Source organism: Rhinopithecus bieti, unplaced genomic scaffold (assembly GCF_001698545.2).
Source record: "Rhinopithecus bieti isolate Rb0 unplaced genomic scaffold, ASM169854v2 scaffold_61298, whole genome shotgun sequence".
Lineage (NCBI taxonomy): Eukaryota > Metazoa > Chordata > Mammalia > Primates > Cercopithecidae > Rhinopithecus > Rhinopithecus bieti.
The window spans coordinates 1,235,140-1,257,237 of NW_016823727.1; the positions used below are offsets into that span (position 1 = coordinate 1,235,140).

A 22,098-nucleotide genomic window follows, 5' to 3' on the forward strand; every position below is an offset into this window, starting at 1 on the left:
TTTTTTTGAGACAGAGTTTCACTCTCTTGCCCAGGCCAGAGTTCAGTGGTGTGACCACAGCTCACTGCAGCCTTGACTTCGTTGGGCTTAAGTGATTCTTCTACCTCAGCCACCCAAGTAGCTAGGACTGCAGGCATGTGCCACCATGCCTGGCTAATTTTTTAGATTTTTTGTAGAGACAGGTTGCTCTGTGTTTCTCTGGCTGATCTTGTGCTCTTGGGCTCAAGTGATCCCCTTGCCTCAGCCTCCCAAGGTGCTAGGATTACAGGCATGAGCCACTGCACCCAGCCTCATTTTCTATTTATTAAAATATTTTTCTCTTAGGGTTCAAGTCAATACATATTCTTTGGTGTTAGTTGACTTTCTGAAATAACGTTTTCCATTGATTTTAACAACAATTGATGAAATATTTTATTTTCACATTCAAGAAGGTTTGCATATCTACTATGTGCTAGTCTGTGCTCTAAGTATGCAGAGGATATCACAGTGCACAAAATAGACATCCTGCTTTCATAGAGCAGACATTTAGTAGGGGAAGGACCAGATAAATAGACAAGAAAACTATCAGAAGCAGTTTCTGAGTTGCAGAGACCTGAAACAGGATGCTGTGGTAGCGAGTGAAGCTTGGGTGGTCAAGGAAAGCCCTCTGTGAAGGTGGTGTATTCATTACAGTGACATCTGAAAGAAAAGGAGGAGCCAGCCAGGGTTCTATATTTCCAGGCATGTGGAACCATTAGTGGAAGTCTGCATAGTGGCAGTTAATTCCATGTCTCCAAAGAAGATAAGGCCAGTGTGGTGGGAGATAAATAGGGAAGAGGAAGAGAAGTGTGATGGGTCAGAAAGGGCAGGCCTTTGTGTGCCAGGTAAGGAGTTTTCTTCTTTTCTTTTCTTTTCTTTTCTTTTTTTTTTTTGAGACAGAGTCTCACTCTATCTCCCAGGCTGGAGTGCAGTGGTGCAGTCTCGGCTCAGTGCAATCTCCACCTACCAGATTCAAGCGATTCTCCTGCCTCAGCCTCCCGAGTACTTAGGATTACAGGTGCCTGCCACTATGCCCAGCTAATTTTCATATTTTTAGTAGAGACACGGTTTCACCATGTTGGCCAGGCTGGTCTAAAACTCCTGATCGCAGTGATCTGCCCATCTCAGCCTCCCAAAGTGCTGGGATTACAGGCATGAGCCACCATGCCCAACCAAGGAGTTATTTATTTATTTATTTATTTTTGAGACGGAATCACTCTATTGCCCAGGCTGGAGTGCAGTGGCGCTATCTTGGCTCACTGCAACCTCCCCCTCCTGGGTTCAAATTATTCTCCTGCCTCAGCTCCCAAATACCTGGGATTACCGACATGTACCACCATCCCAGCTAATTTTGTATTTTTAGTAGATACTGGGTTTCTCCATGTTGGTCAGGCTGGTCTCGAACTCCTGACCTCAGGTGATCTGCCTGTCTTGGCTCCCAAAGTGCTGGGATTACAGGTGTGAGCCACTGCGCCCAGCCATGACAAACATTTTTTTAAGACTGTCTCCTTGTGCTGAAGAATGGTTTGGAGAGGGCAAGAATGGAAGCAGGGAAACCAGTGAGAGTCCAGGCAAGATGTGATGGTGGCAGTGGAAATGGTGACAAGTAGGCATTTTGAGGTATGTTTTCCAAGAAGAGAAAAAAAGATAAGTTGATGGCTTATATGTGGACTCTGCTTATCATTAGATATGTTAATCCCTCTCTTTATATTTTTTGTGTATCTCTTCTCTGTCCATAGGACTGAACAACAAAGAATTGCTGATATCTTTGTAAAAAAGGGACCATATCTAAAAATGTATTCCACATACATCAAAGAATTTGATAAGAATATAGCCTTGCTGGATGAACAGTGCAAGAAAAATCCGGGTTTTGCTGCTGTTGTTAGAGAATTTGAGGTATTTGCTACCATCTAATGTTGAACACTTCTCTTTTTGTTGTTGAAACTTTAATAATAAGTTGCAGTCATTGAAAACAAAGCTTGCAAACAAAAAAACATGTTAAAAAGTAATCCCTCAAAGATGGAATTGAACAATTTAAATGGTGGGAACTCAAGCAATGTACATGGCTTAATTTTGAAAATCTATTATTGCACATGGGAATATTTTGACATGGAAATAATTTTTTTTTTTTTTTTTTTGAGACAGAGTCTTGTACAATGGCGCGTACAATGGCTCACTGCAACCTCCATCTCCTGGGTTCAAGCGATTCTCCCGCCTCAGCTTCCTGAGTAGCTGGGATTGCAAGCACATGCCACCACACCTGGCTAACTTTTTGTATTTTTAGTAGAGATGGGGTTTCGCCACATTGGCCAGGCTGGTCTCGAATTCCTGACCTCAGGTGATCCACCCTCCTCAGCCTCCCAAAGTGTGTTGGGATTACAGGCATGAGCCACAGTGCCTAGCCAGAAAGAATATTTTGATGGGACTTTTTTAACTGTGGTAAAATAAATATAACACAAACTTACCATTTTAACAATTTTCAAATATATAGTTCAGTAATGTCAAGTACATTGACATTCTTGCACAACCAGATCTCCAGAACTCTTTTCATCTTGCAAAACTGAAAACTCTATAGGCATTAAACATTAACTCTCCATTCTCTCTTCCCTCCCAGCCCTTGGCAACCACCATTCTACTTTCTGACTCAATGGACTTGATTAAAGAACATTTCTTAACTTTTAATTTAACTTATTCTTTTATCCTAACAACTAACTTACAGTGATGGATGGGAAATAGAATTTATGTTTCCCTTTAGATAAATAAATAACATGGCTTTGGTGCCAAAATTAAGAGAAAGTAATAACCTGTTTAGAGTATGTGTCAGCCAGAGCTTTGACTTTTGACTCAGAGCTGTGAGTGTGGAACCCTGATTTAATTAGAGATAAAATCACAAGTCCCCTCCACCAATTTGGAGTAAAATTTGAGTACTGTATTTTAATACTTATTTGTTTTGAAGCTTAAAAGATCGGTGAATTCCAGTCACACAAAACTAGAAATAAAAGGGTTTTGTTTGTTTTGTTTTGTTTTGGGATGGAGTCTACCTCTGTCACCCAGGCTGGAGTGCAGTGGCGTGATCTTGGCTCACTGCAACCTCTGCCTCCCAGGTTCAAGTGATTTTCCTGCCTCAGCCTCCCGAGTAACTGGGATTTCAGGCGTGTGCCACCATGCCCAGCTAAGTTTTGTATTTTTAGTAGAGACAGGTTTCACTGTGTTGGCCAGGCTGGTCTCAAACTCTTGATCTCATGATCCACCCACCTTGGCCTCCTAAAGTGCTGGGACAACAAAACCACCTCACCTGGCTGAAATGAAAAGTTTTTAAAATATTATGGTGTTGCTGATTTCTTATTTGTGCAGTAGACAAATAAACTTTAAAGTCATCTAAAATTTTTTCTTCTTTTCCTCTCCTCTGTTGTCTTTGTGCTATCAAAAAACAAAGTGTGATTTAATTGTGGCAAGTGATGATTGACCCAGGTTTTGGTAAGAGTCCAGTGAGTTGTTGTGTTACCTTGTTAACAAAAGAAAACAGGGAACCATAAGGCCGGGAGAAGTACCCATCTGGGTTAATGATGCTTGAATGAAAGATACCTTCTTAACATGCGTTATTATAATTTTGTAATCATTCTGTGTACCAGACAGTGGTGGTACATATTTAGAAAATGATAAAAGTCTGAGCAAATCTGACAAAACTTATCCACCAACTTGCGCTATATTAGAAGCATGACCTTTTTTTGTAGTTCTTAGGATGTAGGGACATTTTCACTTGGACTTTTTGATGCCACTTTACAGTAAGCTCTTAGGTTGGAGAATGAGGGTGAGGCTCAGGAATGGGCTGAGATAGATGTCTGTTGTACATACTAAGAAAGAGAGGTTTCAAGGGATAACCAAATGTCTTTGTATTCAAGCCAGAATGGGGTTCTACAATTGATGTTCCTATAAACGCTGTGATGTGGGGGCTGTCTTTTTATAAGGCCATTCATCTGCAAAAGACTTACATTCTTCAGACTTCTTAAAGAAGGGAAACTTAGCGAGGCTGCTTTTCAGGTTATCTTTACTTTCTACAGTTCTCCCCACCACAAGGCTCTGGTTATTATTTGAATCCAATTCCTGGCAGTTGTATTTCTGCTGCCGTATTTTGGGGGCCCATGTATTTCCTTGGTCCATTGGGATTTGTTTGTATTTATAAATACAAGTGGGAGCTGCTGGGTAGGGTGGGCACTAACTAGCCTAGGACCCAGACTGTGGCTACCACGCTCTTTGTGAGGGTGGTTAACAAGTTTTTCCTAGGAGCAAGTGATTTCAGGGACTGCCTACAGGAAAGGGTTGAGTTTGGTGGTCCATCTGGCTGGGGTTCACTCTCAGTGTGTCTTAACAGCTGTACCTTAAAATAAAAGGGAGCCTCTCTCCTAATCTCCTTCCAGAGTTGCTTGATGTTTAAAGTTTGGTTTCCTGAGCACTTGAATCCGGGTCCCTTGCTTCTTAGAAAACACTGTGTTTATTTTGGATGCCTTCTCCTTTCAGATGAGCCCTCGCTGTGCGAATCTGGCCCTCAAGCACTATCTGCTGAAGCCGGTTCAGAGGATCCCCCAGTACAGGCTGTTGCTGACAGGTGGGCTTCTCCAGCATTTTGCCAACCACCCAGTTGCTTTATCCATTGTCCAACTCTTCTTGCCTTTATGAAACTCTGCCTTTCCTAAGAGTGCCTCTCTTTGTATATCACCCCAGTCACCATGTTGCCTAATATGTGGATTTGTAGATTGCTTATGTACCTCATGTATACAGTTGCCTGAACTGAACAGCTTTCAGTTCTTTGATCATCCATCCATATGTGCATTTTCACCCCAGGGCATTCATATATGTAGCTATTTTTTATTCAGAACATCTTTGACCATCCCAAGCCCATACCCCTGCATCATTTTACCTGTCTAATATTAATTCCAAGAAGCCACTTTTGCCAGGTGCAGTGACTCATGCCTGTAATCCCAGCACTTTGGGAGGCTGAGGCTGGCAGATCACGAAGTCTGTAGTTTGAGACCAGGCTGACCAACATGATGAAACCCCGTCTCTAATAAAAATTCAAAAATTATCTGGGTGTGGTGGCGCACGCCTGTAATCCCAGCTACTTAGGAGGCTGAGGCAGGAGAATCGCTTGAAACCGAGGAGAGGCAGAGGTTGCAGTGAGCTGAGATCGTGCCATTGCACTCCAGCCTGGGCGGGCAACAGAGCAAGATTCTGTCTCAAAAAAAAAAAAAAAAAAAAAAGGTACTTTCCCCAACTATTCAAGAATGGAGTTTAGAGGGTCACTCCCACATATTTATATAGCACTATCATAGCCCTAGTTACTTGCCTCAGAAGGTTGTTACAAGGTTTGATTAATGAGCTAAATGTGGACAGTGCTTAGAATAGTACTGTAGCTGGTGCAGTGGACGCGCCTGTAGTCCCAGCTACTGGAGAGGCTGAAGTGGGAGGATCTTTGAGCCCAGGAGTTTGAGACTATCCTGGGCAACATAGTGAGACCGCTGTCTAAAAAAAACAGGAATAATGTTTTAATTATAACAAGTTCTAGGCTGGGCAGGGTGGCTTACGCCTGTAATCCCAGCACTTTGGGAGGCCGAGGCGGGCGGATCACAAGGTCAGGCATTCGAGACCAGCACGGCCAAGATGCTGAAACCCCGTCTCTACTAAAAATACAAAAATTAGCCGGTGGTAGAGGGCGCCTGTAGTCCCAGCTGCTCAGGAGGCTGAGGCAGAGACTCTGTTGAACCCAGGAGGCAGAGGTTGCAGTGAGCCGAGATCGCACCACTGCACTCCAGCCTGGGTGAAAGAATGAGGCTCCGTCTCAAAAAAAATAAATAAATAAAAAGTTCTACTAAGTATTAGCTTCTATTATTATTAGTAATAGTATTCTTATCCTGATAGTTATTTCCTTATCATGATAATAGTCTATCTTCTACTAGACTGTAAGCTTCAAGATTATAGAACTATGTCTGTTTAGTAAGGAAAAAAGAAGGAAAGAAAAAAGCAAAAACACTATGTTTGAGTGAAGGAACATGCTGTAATCAGGCCTTTGTATTCACTGGCTCTTTAAATCCTTACCATAGTCTTGCAAATGCCAGTTTTAATTTTCACAGATGAGATAACAGGTTTATTGAGATTAAGTGGTTTGGTATCACAAAAAGACAAGTGTAGTCTCAGTACCAAACATAGTTACCCAACACCTACTACTAGATTCTCTGGAATATTTGCTGAACTGTATTGGATGTACAGTGACTTAATATGCATATATAATATGCATTAAAATGGTATCAAAATGGACAAGAACATCAAAATGGGGCCACGACCGTAAAGTCAATGTGTTCTAATTTTCTATAAGTAAATTTGGAGGTACTTGGTTTCTGTTACTCTCCTTAATAAATGGTGTGTTTGGTTTTCTTCTTTACTTCGCTCTCTTAAGCCAAGAGCTATATTGGAGGTAATAGGTGAATCCTGAAAAACCAGGATTTCCTCATTTCTCTTTAGGCAAAGGTTTCAGCACTTCAAAGTTTGCCTAGTGACAGACTGCTCACAAGGAAGACCTACCTTTTAGCCCCAGGACAGGCTGGAGTGCAGTGGCGCCATCTCGGCTCACTGCAGCCTCCATCTCCCAGGTTCAAGCGATTCTCCTGCCTCAGCCTCCAGAGTAGCTGGGATTATAGGCATGTGCCACCATGCCTGGCTAATTTTTGTATTTTCAGTAGAGATGGGGTTTCACCATGTTGGCCAGGCTGGTCTCGAACTCCTGACCTCAAGTGGTCTGCCCACCTCAGCCTCCCAAAGTGCAGAGATTACAGGCATGAGCCACCACAACTGGCCCTTAATTTAAATTTCTAACTATGAATCAGGCACTAGATTTCTCTCTGGAATGACATAAAGCCAACTGAATAATTTAAGGATATCCTGTCCCTCTGTACTTTCTTCTGCTTTTGGCAGAGATTTAGAATACACAGGACAAAGGGAAGTAGTGATACACATGTTGTGTTTTTGCTAGATAAATTCAGTGCTGTCATAAACCAGCTATTGAATGGTGTAAGCTTTTCCCACAGCTGTCAAATGAAGTACTGTTTTCAGTGGCAAAAGACAGCTGTGGTTTCAAATGGGAGGGGAATGGAGCAAGAATCTGAAAATTTAATGCACAGATTAATTTTTACATTTTATTTATTTATTTATTTATTTATTTATTTATTTATTTGTGTTTTGAGATGGAGTCTTGCTCTGTTGCCAGGCTGGAGTGCAGTGGCCCAATCTCAGCTCACTGCAACCTCCGCTTCCTGGGTTCAAGAGATTCTCCTGCCTCAGCCTCCCAAGTAGCTGGGACTACAGGTGCGTGCCACCATGCCCAGCTAATTTTTTGTATTTTTAGTAGAGACAGGGTTTCAACATGTTGGCCAGGATGGTCTTGATCTCTCAACCTCGTAATCCACCTGCCTTGGCCTCCCAAAGTGCTGGGATTAACAAGCATGAGCCACAGCGCCCAGCCATATTATTTATTTTATTTCACACACTATGACTGTTCTAAGGAGTGAAAAGTCTACATGTGTCAAATTTAGGTTTCATGCTTAGTTTGTTTTTGATTGAGAAAGGGTGAAATGACAAAGGCAGGTTTTTTAAAAGTCTGTTTACTAAAATAGGTTTTTTTTTTTTTTTGAGAAGGAGTCTCGCTCCGTCGCCTAGGCTGGAGTACAGTGGCGGGATCTCAGCTCACTGCAAGCTCCGCCTCCCAGGTTTACGCCATTCTCCTGCCTCAGCCTCCTGAGTAGCTGGGACTACAGGCATCTGCCGCCTCGCCCGGATAGTTTTTTGTGTTTTTTTAGTAGAGACGGGTTTCACTGGGTTAACCAGGATGGTCTCAATCTCCTGACCTCGTGATCTGCCCGTCTCGGCCTCCCAAAGTGCTGGGATTACAGGCTTGAGCCACCGCACCCAGCCACTAAAATAGGTTTTAACTAGGTTCAGTGGCCAATGCTTGTAACCCAGCAGCTCTGGAGGCTGAACAGGGAGGATTGCTTGAGCCCAGGAGTTGGAGGCTGCAGTGAGCTGTGATCATGCTACTGTAGTTCAACCTAGGTGACAGTGAGAATTCCATCTCTTAAAAAAAAAAGGAAGAATTTTGTTCTATAATACCAACATCATGTGAGCTTGGAGTTATTTTTAGTTTGAGCTACCTCTTATTTAATCTTAGACTGGAAAATCTTTTCTATTATTTATTTATTTTTTAATTAATTAATCATTAATTTTTTTTGGAGATGAAATCTTGCTGTGTTACCCAGGCTGTAGTGCAGTGGTGCAATCTCAGCTCACTGCAGCCTCCGCCTCCCAGGTTCAAGTGATCCTCCTTCCTCAGCCTCCCAAGTAGCTGCGATTACAGGCACCTGCCACCACACCTGGCTAATTTTTGTATTTTTAGTAGAGACATGGTTTTGCCATGTTGGCCAGCCTGGTCTCAAACTTCTGACCACAGATGATCTGCCCATCTTGGCTTTTCCATTCATTAATTGATGCACAATACCTTATATATAGTGGGCCCTCAATACTGGTGGATTTGGGAGGGGGGAAAAGTGATGAATGGCCTGGTCAAGGCCACAAAGTCAGGACTAAAATTAAAGAAAGAACATAGACTTTGTATTCTTCATCCTATGCCTTTTTTTCCATTGATTAAAATTCTTTCCTTCCTCCAAGCCTGACCTGAAATCAGGTCAGAAGTCCATTCTCTTTGTAGCCATCTCTGATTGCTTCTGTTCTCCAACTTTGAGCTCAGGGAGCGTGTCTTATATCTATGATTTAGTGGCCTCCAAAATATCTGAGTCAGTTTGGGATATGTTGAAGCTGTTCAGGAAATAATTTAGATTGGTTTTAAGCTAGGTTTAAAACATCTTGCCAGGTGTGGTGTCTCACGCCTGGAATCCCAGCACTTTGGGAGGCTGAGGTGGGCCAATCACCTGAGGTCAGGAGTTCGAGACCAGCCTGACCAACATGGAGAAACCCTGTCTCTACTAAAATGCAAAATTAGCCAGGCATGGTGGCACATGCCTGTAATCCCAGCTACTCTGGATGCTGAGGCAAGAGAATTGCTTGAACCCAAGAGGCAGAGGTTGTGGTGAGCCAAGATCACACCATTGCACTCCAGCCTGGCCAACAAGAGCGAATCTCCATCTCAAAAAAAATAANTTCAGGAAATAATTTAGATTGGTTTTAAGCTAGGTTTAAAACATCTTGCCAGGTGTGGTGTCTCACGCCTGGAATCCCAGCACTTTGGGAGGCTGAGGTGGGCCAATCACCTGAGGTCAGGAGTTCGAGACCAGCCTGACCAACATGGAGAAACCCTGTCTCTACTAAAAATGCAAAAATTAGCCAGGCATGGTGGCACATGCCTGTAATCCCAGCTACTCTGGATGCTGAGGCAAGAGAATTGCTTGAACCCAAGAGGCAGAGGTTGTGGTGAGCCAAGATCACACCATTGCACTCCAGCCTGGCCAACAAGAGCGAATCTCCATCTCAAAAAAAAAAAAAAAAAAAAACTCATTAGCCAAAATGTTTTTAGTTCAAAGAACGACATTGAGACAACATTTTGGAGATCTAAGGTGTATTAGAGATGATATCTTCTCCTAAAAAGAAAGGCACAAGCATAAAAGTGAAATGTCCTCCTAAGCCTACACAGCTTAATTGAAGCACCTATATTCCTATAATCCTAAGGACATTCCTGTAACCTTGCAGGTCAATACTAAAGATTGGCTTTTTTATTTTTGTATTTAAGTGATCTATCCTGTTAACTGATGCTTTTAGTTTTGCTTAAAATTTTCTGATTTTTCTAATACTGATTTTTGTAGTGGTCTGATTACTCTCTACTTTGCAGGATACGTCTACTATTGCTATGAAAGTACTGTTGTCTGGGCCCTGAGATTTTTTTTTTTATATAAATTTCATGTAGAAACAGGGTTTCCCCATGTTGTCCAGGCTGGTCTCCAACTCCTGGGGTCAAGTGATCATCCCACCTTAGCCTCCCAAAGTGCTGACATCACAGGCCTGAGCCACTGGGCCCAGCCTGAGATTTTTTTAAGTTGGATTTTAAGTCTTAAATTTGCATCTTTCAAACATGTTAATTACTTTGGATAATAAAGCTCGAATGATTTAATCCTCCAACAACCTTGTGAGGTAAGTACTTTTATTTCCGTTTTGGAGTTTGGATTGATTCCAAATCAGTATATACAAGAGCAGACAGGAGTGGTACTTCATTCATTTGAGGCAACTCCTGGCAACTTTAAGTTTCAGGCTGAGAAGGGGAAGGAGTCAGTACTCCTGATTCAATGTTAAGTAGGTTTGTGCCTCCCACTGAGATAATGCATAGATGATAAGATAAGATGGTTTCTTCTGGAATCCTTTTAGAAAAGATCAGTGGAAATTCCCAGATAGAGCAGTCTATCACTGCTGTTCAAATAACCATGTTATTGTCTTGCAGCTTTTTCTTTTCCTGTACTTACTTTGAATTTCTATAGGGTATTCTATTTAGGCAATCTCTTCCTGCATTGTAGTAAAAAACTTATACCTACATTCTTGTTAGTATTTTTTTAAGATCAATTCAAATCCAGATCTAAAAGAATGCATATAGTTGTATAACAAAATCAGTGATTTATATAATTTAAGCCTAAATATTTGTATATTTTGGCTGGGCACAGTGGCTCGTGCCTGTAATCCCGGCACTTTGGGACGCTGAGGTGGGCAGACTGCTTGAGCTCAGAAGTTGGAGACCAATCTGGCCAACATGGTGAAACGCTTTCTCTACTAAAAATACAAAAAGTAGCTGGGCGTGGTAGCATGCGCCTGTAATCCCAGCCACTCAGGAAGCTAAGGCAGGAGAATCACTTGAACCCGGGAGGTGGAGGTTGCAGTGAGCTGAGATTGCACCACTGTACTCCAGCCTGGGTGACAGAGCAAGATTCTGTCTCAAAAAAAAAAACTTGTAAATTTTACTTTTGTATTGGGTACTCAACGCCAGTTTATCAGGCTGGATCCTATTTGAAGCTGGGAAGAATGGGAAGAAAACAGACTGCTATCAGAGCAGCCTTAACTTACACCATTGCTTATCTTCTTCTTTCTCATCTCTTCAGGGTAGAGACCATCTTTATTATCCTATCCCAGTGTCAGGCATAGATCCTGGAACACATCAGGGACTCAGTCAACTGAAAGGTATAGTTAGGGAAAGGGAGAGTTGCTCTTTTTTATAAGGTCGAGAATCCCCATGCAGTAGCAGCAATGAGTGTTGGATGGATGGATGGATGGATGGATGGATGGATGGATGGATGGATGGATGGATGAATAAATGTTTAAAAGCATTCTTTCAGTCATCCAGTCACAAAATTATGGAAAGGACTGAAATTCTTCCCTTTTCTCTTTCCTCCCTGTAGAATCTGCCAGCAAATTTTCCTCCACCTCTAGTTTCTGCTTCTTCTATTTCTTTGTTATGCTCCAGGACAGGCCCTTCTAAACTCATGCCATTTTATGGCAATATTTTGCTGGTGGTCATGCTACCTCTTACCACACCTCCATGTAGCCTAGTACAGTTACTGCCTAATTTATCTTCCAAGGATACACTTTCATTCTGTTTATTAGAAAAGTTGAAAACCCGCTTATTCATGGTATAAAGACCACAATTTATAACCCAGAATTACTTGAACCTTCTTTTCCTTTGGTCTAGCTATAGTAGGTTTCTCGCTGTCTCCTGAAAGCTGTCCTTCAAAACCAGAATCTCTCCTCCATTAATCACTCCACCAACAAATATTTATATATGTTGGTCCTGCGCTAGACACCCATATACACTGGCAGACAACACAGTGGTAGCCCCTACCCTGATGGGGCTTACAGTCTTCCTCTTTGAGGTCATGCCCAGTCACTCAGGCCCCCACTGAGCCTTCTCCTTTGCAATTCCTAAAAATTGTATTGATCTTGCCCTTTGTCTTGTGACTGAATCTTTTAGTTGTTTAATTATACCATGGCTCTGTGCCTTATCTTCTCCACTAGATTGTAAACCCCTTGAAGGCAGAGGCAGGGCGGGGCATGGTGGCTCATGCCTGTAATCCCAGCACTGAGTTGGGAGGATCTCTTGAGCCCAGGAGTTTGAAACCTGCCTGGTCAACATAGTGAGACCCTGTCTCTACAAAAGAAAAATTTAAAAATTAGCTGGGTATGGTGGCACACGCCGGGCATCCCAGCTACTGAGGAAGCTGAGGCAGGATGATCACTTGAGCCCAAGAGTTCGAGGCTGCAGTGAGCTATGATCATGCCTGCTGTACTTCACCCTGGGTAACAGAGCAGGACACCCTATCTCAAAAAAATAAAGTCAGAGGCAGACTTTAGTGCAAGTAGCAGTCACAAAAGATACTCATTCAGTTTGAGAAAGTATATTCTGGTGATGTTATTTTGTAAGGATCACTTTTTGTCTTTGAAGCAATCTTTTGTGCATATAAAAATATTTAAGGATTATGAAAAAATAAAGTCTCTTTGCATCTTCTACCATCCAGAGATGGATAGCACATATCCTTGTAGTCTTTTTCCCTCTACCTGTGCTATATGTTGTATAATTTTTTTTTTTTTCAGTAAAAAGCCTTTCATTTGTGGAAGGTTATTACATTGGTGTTGAGTCAGTAAGGATGCTGATAGAGAAAATATAAGATTGAGGAATTTAAAATTCCTCTAAAAGTCTTTTCCACTTACGTATTTAGAAAAAAAACAGTTCTTTGAACTTTGATTAAATGTGGATCAGGTGGTTTCTTTGATCTTGTTCAAAATATTTATGTTATATAAAAGGTTACTTTAACAACATACTATATTACTTTTTCTTGTTGTCTTTGCCTTTAGTCTAGGATGATGTTAACTGCCTCTAGGTTTTAGAAATCTAGGATTTCTCATGTTGGTAGAAAATGAGATATTTAAAACATCTGTTATAGTGTTCTGAAGCTATAAATTTGAGCTGTGTACAGGCTAACAAGCACACATAAAAAAGATCATAATTAAATTAATAGATGACTTTTTTTTTTGAGATGGAGTCTTACTCTGTCACCCAGGCTGTAGTGCAGTGGCATGATCTTAGCTCACTGCCACCTCCACCTCCTGGGTTCAAGCGATTCTTCTGCCTCAGCCTTCTGAGTAGCTGGGACTACAGGCATGTGCCCCCATGCCTGGCTAATTTTGTATTTTAGTAGAGATGGGGTTTCACCATATTGGCCAGGCTGGTCTCGAACTCCTGACCTCGTGATCCACCCGCCTCGGCCTCCCAAACTGCTGGGATTACAGGCGTGAGCCACCGTGCCTGGCCGCTAATAGATGACTCTTTTTTAAAAACCCTTACAGAAAACTTCTGTTTAGCAAGTATTTATTTTAAAATCTAGGGTTAATTGTATGTATCAAAGTTATTTTAACACTTTCTCTAAGGCAGAACTTGATTAAAAAAAAAAAATAAAGGGCTGTCCTGGACTCCAGTCAAGGAATCTAGTTATCTGGTTTCTGATGAACCCAAAGGTCTCTGATATAAGGCAGTTCCATCCATGTAAATTAGGAAGATAATACTATTCAGAATTCAGAAATCATGTTGTAATTTGCTCTGCTCTTCTTCTGTTGCAATTCTTTTTCTTTTTTTCTTTTTTTTTTTTTTTGAGACCAAGTCTCACTCTGTCATCCCGGCCGGAGTGCAGTGGTGTGATCTCAGCTCACCGCGACTTCCAACTCCTGGGTTCAAGCAATTCTCCCACCAAAGCCTCTCAAGTAGCCGGGATTACAGGTGCCCACTACCATGTCTGCCTAATTGTTATTGTTGTGTTTTTTCTTTTATTTTTTTTGAGACAGAGTCTCACTCTGTCGCCCAGGCTGGAGTGCAGTGGTATGATCTTGGCTCACTGCAACCTCCACCTTCCAGGTTCAAGCAATTCTCCTGCCTCAGCCTCCCAAGTAGCTGGGATTACAGGCATGTGCCACCACTCCCAGCTGATTTTTTTGTGTTTTTAGTAGAGACAAGGTTTCACCATATTGGCCAGGCTGGTCTTGAACTCCTGACCTCAAGTGATCCACCTGCCTCAGCCTCCCGAAGTACTGGGATTACAGGCGTGAGCTACCATGCCTGGCCTTTGTTTTGTTTGTTTGTTTGTTTGTTTATTTTGTTTTGTTTTCAAAAGGAACCATATTACTTTTATAATTGCCTCTTATGCTTTCTTGCCAGGTGCCTTTGGAGCAGGTGCTTTCTGGGCTGGAGCTTTTGACCCTTCTGAGTTTTGGAGGGGTGCTACCTTCTGTCCTGTGGCTTTCTGGGCAGGAACCTTATGGGCTGGAGCCTTCTTGCCTACAGCGGTCATCTTTTTATGCTGTAACTTTAGCAGCAGCTGCTTTTTTGGGAGAAGCTTTCAGGAGAGCTGCCTTTTGAAGCTTCTTTACTTGATGTTTTATTATTCTGTCTCTTATTTTCTTTGCCTTCATAACTTTAAAATGATCAGAATCTGTCATCTTGGCTTTCCTTTCTCTGGATTCAATCTTTTTGGCCTATCTTGTGGCTGCCCATTTTGTATTGATGTCTGCCTTCTGCCAGGCTTGTGGGACATACTTCTGGCGGGAACCATGTGGAAACTTGAGGATGAAATCAGTGAGCTGCATGTACTTGAAAGAAATGGCCTGTCTCCTCACTTGAGTGCAAGGTCCGCCAACCAAAGCCCTGTTCTGATCAGTAACATCTATGATCACAATTAATTTTCCAGCATGAGGTCCAAAGGAGATGTAGGCTACCCGGCCAACCTCCACAAAGCGCCTGAACACCATCTTGGCGGCGTTTGGAGAGAAGGAATTCATTTTTAATTGTAGTTGTGAACAAGGTATTTTGAGAGATAGTATTGAATAAATTGTATCCAGGTATCCACAAAATATAAATATGTATTTATTTATTGAGACATGGTCTTGCTCTGTTGCCCAGGTTGGAGTGTGGTGGCAGGATCATGGCTTACTGCAGGTTCAACCTTCCAGACTCAAGAGATTCTCCCACTTCAGCCTGCCAAGTAGCTGTGGCTATAGGCATGCACCACCATACCCAGCTAATTTTTTCTATTTTTTTTTTGTAGAGATGGGATCTTATTATGTTGCCCAGGCTTATCTTGAATTCCTGGGTTCAGGGGATCCTTATACCTCGGCCTCCTAAAGTGCTGGAATTGTAGGCATGAGCCACTATGCCCAGCCGTCCATGAAATATTTTAATGCTATGGAAAGTGTTTAGGTAAGCACATTTCATCATCACTTCTTGGCCTTTTGGCTAAGATCAAGGGTAGCACATTTCATCCACCTGTTTTATTAGCTTAGAGCTTTTAAATGTAATCTTAGTTTCTCTGTAGAATAGTGATTCTTAAATTTTTTTGTGCCTAGATTCTTCTGGCAATCTGATATAGCCTATGAGCACTTCTCAGAATAATTTTTTTTAAGTGCTGAAAAAACTACGTAAGATTAAAGGGAAAACCAATTGGGCTGAAGTACAGTTATTAAAAAAAAAATTTTTTTTTTTTTTTTGCTATACCGCAATCACAGTAATAAAATATTTTTTAATTGTGACATAGTAATTAATGCCTATACTTCTTTAGTACTGCATTAAATAAGATCTGGTGGCAGATGTAATAACTACCATGATTTTGAGGTAGGGGTGAGAAGAGTGCTGAGAGGGGTAAGATGTCTGCCACAACTGTAATATGCTATAAAAATAGCTGTGGTGATAAAGTCACAGATATCACAGATATTGTTATTGTTTGCACCTCCATTTATGATGGGAGAAAATCCTATTTTTCACCTAGAGGTTAGTGAAAATAGGATGGGTTGGTTTGTGTGCCTCTTTTTGCCATCCAGATTTGCAGATACCCTGATTTCTACCCATGGACATTGCTACAAAGCCATTCTTTTTCCAATTCTAAGTGCAGATTTGACCCAGATTTCCTGCAAGTAGCCAAATGCCTCTGTTGCTGGGACTTGTCTTGGCAGAGCTATAGCAAGCAGAATGTGTTGCTAAAGTTTCTCTGGCAGTTTTTGTCAGAATCGGGGCTCTCATCAGGACCTGTTTCAGTTGGAGAAAACACTGAACTTTAGTCAAATTTGAACTGTGGTGCTTATATTTGCTTTATTCTTCACTTGGCTGTTGGGTAATAAAATGTGCTTATCTCCCTAAACCTAAGTTTGCTTGTTGATACTCAGGGTGGTACAAACCAAATATGGGTAAGAACTTCTTTTAAATGTAGCTTGACTGTGCCAAGGCCATTTCCGTACACTTAAGATTCCTGCTTAATAAACTGGCAGCTACTAGAAAATGTATCCACTAAGAAGAGCAGTTTCAGGCCAGGCACAGTGGCTCACACCTGTAATCCCAGCTCTTTGAGAGGCTGAGGCAGAAGGATCCATTGAGCTCAGGAGTTTGAGACTAGCCTGGGCAACATAGGGAGACCTCGCTTCTTTAAAAAAAAAAAAAAAATTAGCCATGCATGGTGGCACACACCTGTAGTCTCAGGCACTCGGGAGGCTGAGACAGGAGGATACCTTGAGCCCAGGAGGTCGAGGTTGGTCAAGGCTGCAGTGAGCCATAGAACTCCAGCCTGGGCAACAGAAGGAAACCCTGTCTTTAAAAAAAAAAAAAAAAAATTGAAGAAAGAAAGGCAGTCTCAGACAAGTCAAGTCAAAATAGTGTATATTGACTTTTGCAGTTTGCCTCTCCTTAGGACATTCTGGATATGCCTAGCTGGACTATCCCATTAAAAAGGGACCTAGGGAGATACCATCTATCATGAGATCTGTGTCAAAATTTTACCTTAGGATGAGCCTGGAGTTGGGTTTGGTTTGTGAGTTCTGTGGGGATGCCGCCTCAGGACCAGGGTTGTGTCAAAGTCTAGGATAGACCAGGGCTTCCTTACATAATTCTTGGACAAGGATGTCTGCCTGTGCTTCAAATCCAGCCTGCACTTTCCTTGCCATGTTTTGTTCCCTGGTGAGGAGGGGGTGCATTGGCCCAGGAAAGGGACCTTTTCTAATTCACAGAAAGGCAACCTGAGAGCCCAGAAAGATCACATTTTCTTTCTTTTTTTTTTTTTGACACAGAGTCTCACTCTGTCGCTCAGGCTGTACAACCTCCACTTCCCAGGTTCAAGCGATTCTCCTACCTTAGCCTCCCGAGTAGCTGGGACTGCAGGCGCATGCCACCAGGCCCAGCTAATTTTTGTATTTTTATTAGAGACAAGGTTTCACCATGTTGGCCAGGCTGGTCTCAAATTCCTGACCTCATGTGATCTGCCCACTTTGGCCTCCCCAAGTGCTGGGATTACAGGCATGAGCCACTGTGCCCCTCCCAAGATCACATTTTCTAACTTAGGCAAGCACCACCTCTATAAGAGGTGGCTCTAGGCCACATACATATTCAAGGACTAGAATTGAATGAGTATTTGAGAAGCAGAAGAATTAGAGCCAAAGGCCAGAGCAATTTTTTTTTTTTTTTTTTTGAGACTGAGTCTCACTCTGTTGCCCAGGCTCGTGTGCAATGGTGCAATCTCAGCTCACTGCAACCTCTGCCTCCCGGGTTCAAGCAGTTCTCCCACCTGAGCCTCCCGAGTAGCTGGAATTACAGACGTGATCCACCATGCCCGGCTAATTTTTGTATTTTTAGTAGAGACAGGATTTCACCACATTGGCTAGGTTGGTCTCAAACTCCTGTTCTCAGGTGATCCACCTGCCTCAGCCTTCCAAAATGCTGGGATGACAGGTGTGAGCCACTGCGCCCAGCGTACCAGATCTTGTTCTAGGTGCAGGGGCTATAACAATAATTAAAATCAGGCTTTCTGTCTTCAGGAAGGCCACAGTTTTAGCATTTGTGTATAAAATGATACCTTACACTATAGTACCATTTACTTAGCTTCTAATATATTCATGACGTTACATATTCTCATTAAAGTTAACTTCGAATTTTGGAGTTTTATCATTACTTGTCAAAATGATGTTGTGCATAGAAATAAATAGGATATGTACATTGTTAAATAATAATTCTAGGAGGCAAATGCCAGTCGATACATATTCTAAGGCATCAACAATTAAAGTTACACAATACCACTGCAAGAATAGATCTACTGATTTTTTTATAAAATGAATTATTCTTTATGGAATAAGGAAGTAACTTGAAATTGACTGTGTTTATAGGAATCTAATGTATGACAAAGTAGAAAACCCAAGACAATATGAAAAGAAAAGATTGTTTTTTAAATAACCTATTAATAATTTGAAAAATAGCCAGCGTGGTACAACCTCATTTCTACTGAAAATACAAAAATTAGCTGGGCGTGGTGACACACGTCTGTCGTCCTAGCTACTGGGGAGGCTGAGGTAGAAGAATCCCTTGAACCCAGGAGGCAGAGGTTGCAGTGAGCCAAGATCATGCCACTGCATTCCCGCCTGGGCAACAGGAGAGACTCCATCTCAAAATAACAATAATTTGAAAAACAAATCAAGATCCCTACATTAATACATATACTACAAATAAAATCAGAACTAAATATGAAGAATTATAAAATTGGCTATTTATTGAAACTCTAAAATGAAGACAGGAGGAAAGATAGTTTTGTAGGCCCAGAAAAATAAAGCAATTATAAAGGAATATATATCTTTCTTTTTTTTTTTTTTGAGGCAGAGTTTCACTCTTACTGCCCAGGCTGGAGTGCAGTTACGCGACCCTGGCTCACTGCAACCTTCGCCTCCTGGGTTTAAGCAATTCTGCAGCCTCAGCCTCCCTAGTAGCTGGGATTACAGGTGCCCACCACCACGCCCGGCTAATTTTTTGTATTTTCAGTAGAGATGGGGTTTCACCACGTTAGCCAGGCTGGTCTCGAACAACTGACCTCGAGTGATCTGCCCGCTTCAGCCTCCCAGAGTGCTGGGATTACAGGGGTGAGCCACAGCACCCAGCCTGTAAATGAAAATATTGACACTTTTCATTTTATTTTATTTATTTTATCTTTTGAGGCACCTTTGCACCATTATAGTAACATTAAAATATTATAAAAGTTTAAAATATAGTCAAAGTAAAAAGGCAAATAGCACATCAGAATATGTACCTCTAGGAAATTTTCATTTCAGTACAAATACTAAAAATAGACATCTAGACTAAAAATATGAACAAATATGACTTAGAAAAAAAGCACATAATAAATATATCGTGGTGTATCATGTCCTTCGAGGGATAAATATCAAATAAAACAGGTTATCATTTTACTAGCAATAAAAAACTGCAACACACAAAACTGGCATTTACTAAAACTGATATTCTCATATATTTGTATTTAAAATTTTCACATCCCTTTAGAAAAGGTTTTTTGTGATATGTATCAAGCACTCAAAAATAATTTAAAAACTTTTTTTTGTTGTTGTTGTTGAGATGGAGTCTAGCTCTGTCACCCAAGGCTGGAGTGCAGTGGTGCGATCTCAGCTCACTGCAACCTGTGCCTCCAGGGTTCAAGCAATTTTCCTGCCTCATCCTCCCGAGTAGCTGGAATTATAGGCGCACACCACCATGTCCTACCAATTTTGTATTTTTAGTAGAGACAGGATTTCGCTATATTGGCCAGGCTGGTCTTGAACTCCTGACCTCAGGTGATCCACCTCCCTCACCCTCCCAAAGTGTTGGGATTATAGACATGAGCCACCATGGTGGCCCAACCTAAAATTTTTTTTAACTTTAGTTTTTTTCTATGTCACAAATCATGAAGCAAAAAACAATTATTCTCCTTGATCCCAAGGAAAGAATCTGAAATATGGAAGAACGCATGCTTTGTTTATTTATTCATTTTAATTTTTGTTTGTTTGTTTTGAGACGAACTCTCACTGTGTCGCCCTTGCTGGAGTGCAGTGACACGATCTCAACTCACTTCAACCTCCGCCTCCCGGGTTCAAGCAATTATCCTGCCTCAGCCTCCTGGCAGCTAGGACTACAGGCACATGCCACCATGCCTGGCTAATTTTTGTATTTTTAGTAGAGACGGGGGTTTCACCATGTTGGTCAGCGTGGTCTCGAACTCCAGACCTCATGATCCTCCCGCCTCGGCCTCCCAAAGTGCTGGGATTATAGGCTTGAGCCACTGCGCCTGGCCTATTTTTTTATTTTTATTTTTGTTTTTTTGAGACAGAGTCTTGCTCTGTCACCCAGGCTGGAGTGCAGTGGCACAATCTCAGCTCACTGCAACCTCTGCCTTCTGGGTTCAAGCGATCCTCCTGCCTCCACCTCCCTAGTAGCTGGGATTTCAGGCGTGCGCCACTACCCCCAGCTAATTTTTGTATTTATAGTAGAGATAGATTTTTGCCATGTTGGCTAGACTGGTCTCAAACTCCTGACATCAGGTGATCTGCCCACTTCGGCCTCCCAAAGTTCTGAGATTACAGGTGTGAGCCACCGCAGCTGACAGTACTAATCAGTGTTACTTATAATCCAAACCCCTTAACTTACAAAAGTAAAAGAGGACAGTATTTATAATTATGCCTGGACAGCAAGTATAAGGCAAGATTATATGGGGAAATTAGGATGTATTGCCATCCTACTTATATAAATAGGCAAAACAAATTAAATACACTAAAGAGCTAACAGAATACCTAAGCACTGTATGATATACCCCAGGATGGTTTTTAAGTCAAATCAAGCATTTATAAAACAAGGAAATAGTTTAGTAATCGTTTTCTCAAAGAGGTGTTCATAGTTTAAGTTTTCCTCGTTATTTAATTTTCAAATTTTCATTTTTTATTTTATTATTTGACAAAATATATTTCATGATATTTTAGAATGAAAACAGTTTTCATTCTTGTTCAACCTAGTTATTTTATGTATGAGGATATCAACACAAAAAAATGCTACGGGGCATGGCCAAAGTCCCATGCCTCGACTAGACATGGCTGGACCAGGCAGAGTAAGCATTTCTGTCTTTATTGTTATCATCATCATCATCATAACATCATCATCATCTAAAGACTTAGAGATGGGTCTCACTGTGTGCCTAGGCTGTATCCTCCCACCTCGGCCTCCCATAGTGCTGGGATTACAGGCATGAGCCATTGCATCTGGCCGTCTTCTAATTCCAGAGCAAGGGCTCTTGACCACTTCACCAAGCTGCCTTGAAGTGTCAGTATGTTTTGTAACTTGACACTTGATGCTTGTTTTTGGTATTTAAAATGATCAGTACTTTGTTTCACAAGTCAGGCTAATTTTAGGTTGTTTCTCGCGAAATCTGAAACTTCGTAAAACTTTACAAAGGCATATTGACTAGACTTACTTTTCTCTGGATCCCATAATTCTGTATGTGTTGCTGATCCCACTACATATTTATGGAGGAAAGAAGAAATCTGAAAAATACAAAGCAAGACATGTTCTCAAATTCAAAACACTTGACTTTGGAATGTTATCCCTCCTATACACTCATTTCCTCTGTGCTTTGCTGCCAAACATTTCTCAGTGCACAGTCCAGGAATCTGACTGAGTGTTGAATGCAAAAAGTCCCAGATTCCCACAGATGACTAGTTTTTAGTAATGGTTAACAGTACTTCCGACTAGTTTCTGCTCTAAGTTGGTTATATATTGGTTATATATTGATTAGGTAATCAGTGAGTGGTGGCAAGGCTCCCTGGGAACCCTTATACAGAAAACTTAGATCTCCAACAAGATATAGTATATATTGGGTCCTCATCCTTTCTCTCTCTCTTTTTTTTTTTTTTTTTTTGAGACAGTCTCGCTCTGTCATCCAGACTAGAGTGTAGTGGCATGATCTCATTTCACTGCAAACTCCACCTCCTGGGTTCAAGCAATCCTCCTGCCTCAGTCTCCTGAGTAGCTGGGATTACAGGTGTCCGCTACCACACCTGGCTGATTTTTATATTTTTCGTAGAGATGGGGTTTCACCATATTGGCCAGGCTAGTCTCAAACTCCTGACTTCAAGTGATCTGCACACCTCAGCCTCCCAAAGTACTGGGATTACAGGCATGAGCCACTACGCTCGGCCTTGGGCATTTTTTGTTGTTGGTGG

General features: G+C 41.7%; 1 protein-coding gene and 1 pseudogene across 1 annotated transcript in view; one reads left to right on the forward strand and one right to left on the reverse strand.

Moving 5' to 3' along the window:
• FGD6 (FYVE, RhoGEF and PH domain containing 6) overlaps nt 1-22,098 on the forward strand; it is a 144,308-nt gene that overhangs the window by 79,748 nt on the left and 42,462 nt on the right. Inside the window, exons 7-8 of the mRNA XM_017861741.1 lie at nt 1,758-1,914; nt 4,537-4,624. Coding sequence (XP_017717230.1) covers nt 1,758-1,914; nt 4,537-4,624 — 245 coding nt within the window. The remainder of the gene's footprint in view (nt 1-1,757; nt 1,915-4,536; nt 4,625-22,098) is intronic.
• On the reverse strand, nt 14,241-14,893 carry LOC108521788 (60S ribosomal protein L14 pseudogene; annotated as a pseudogene).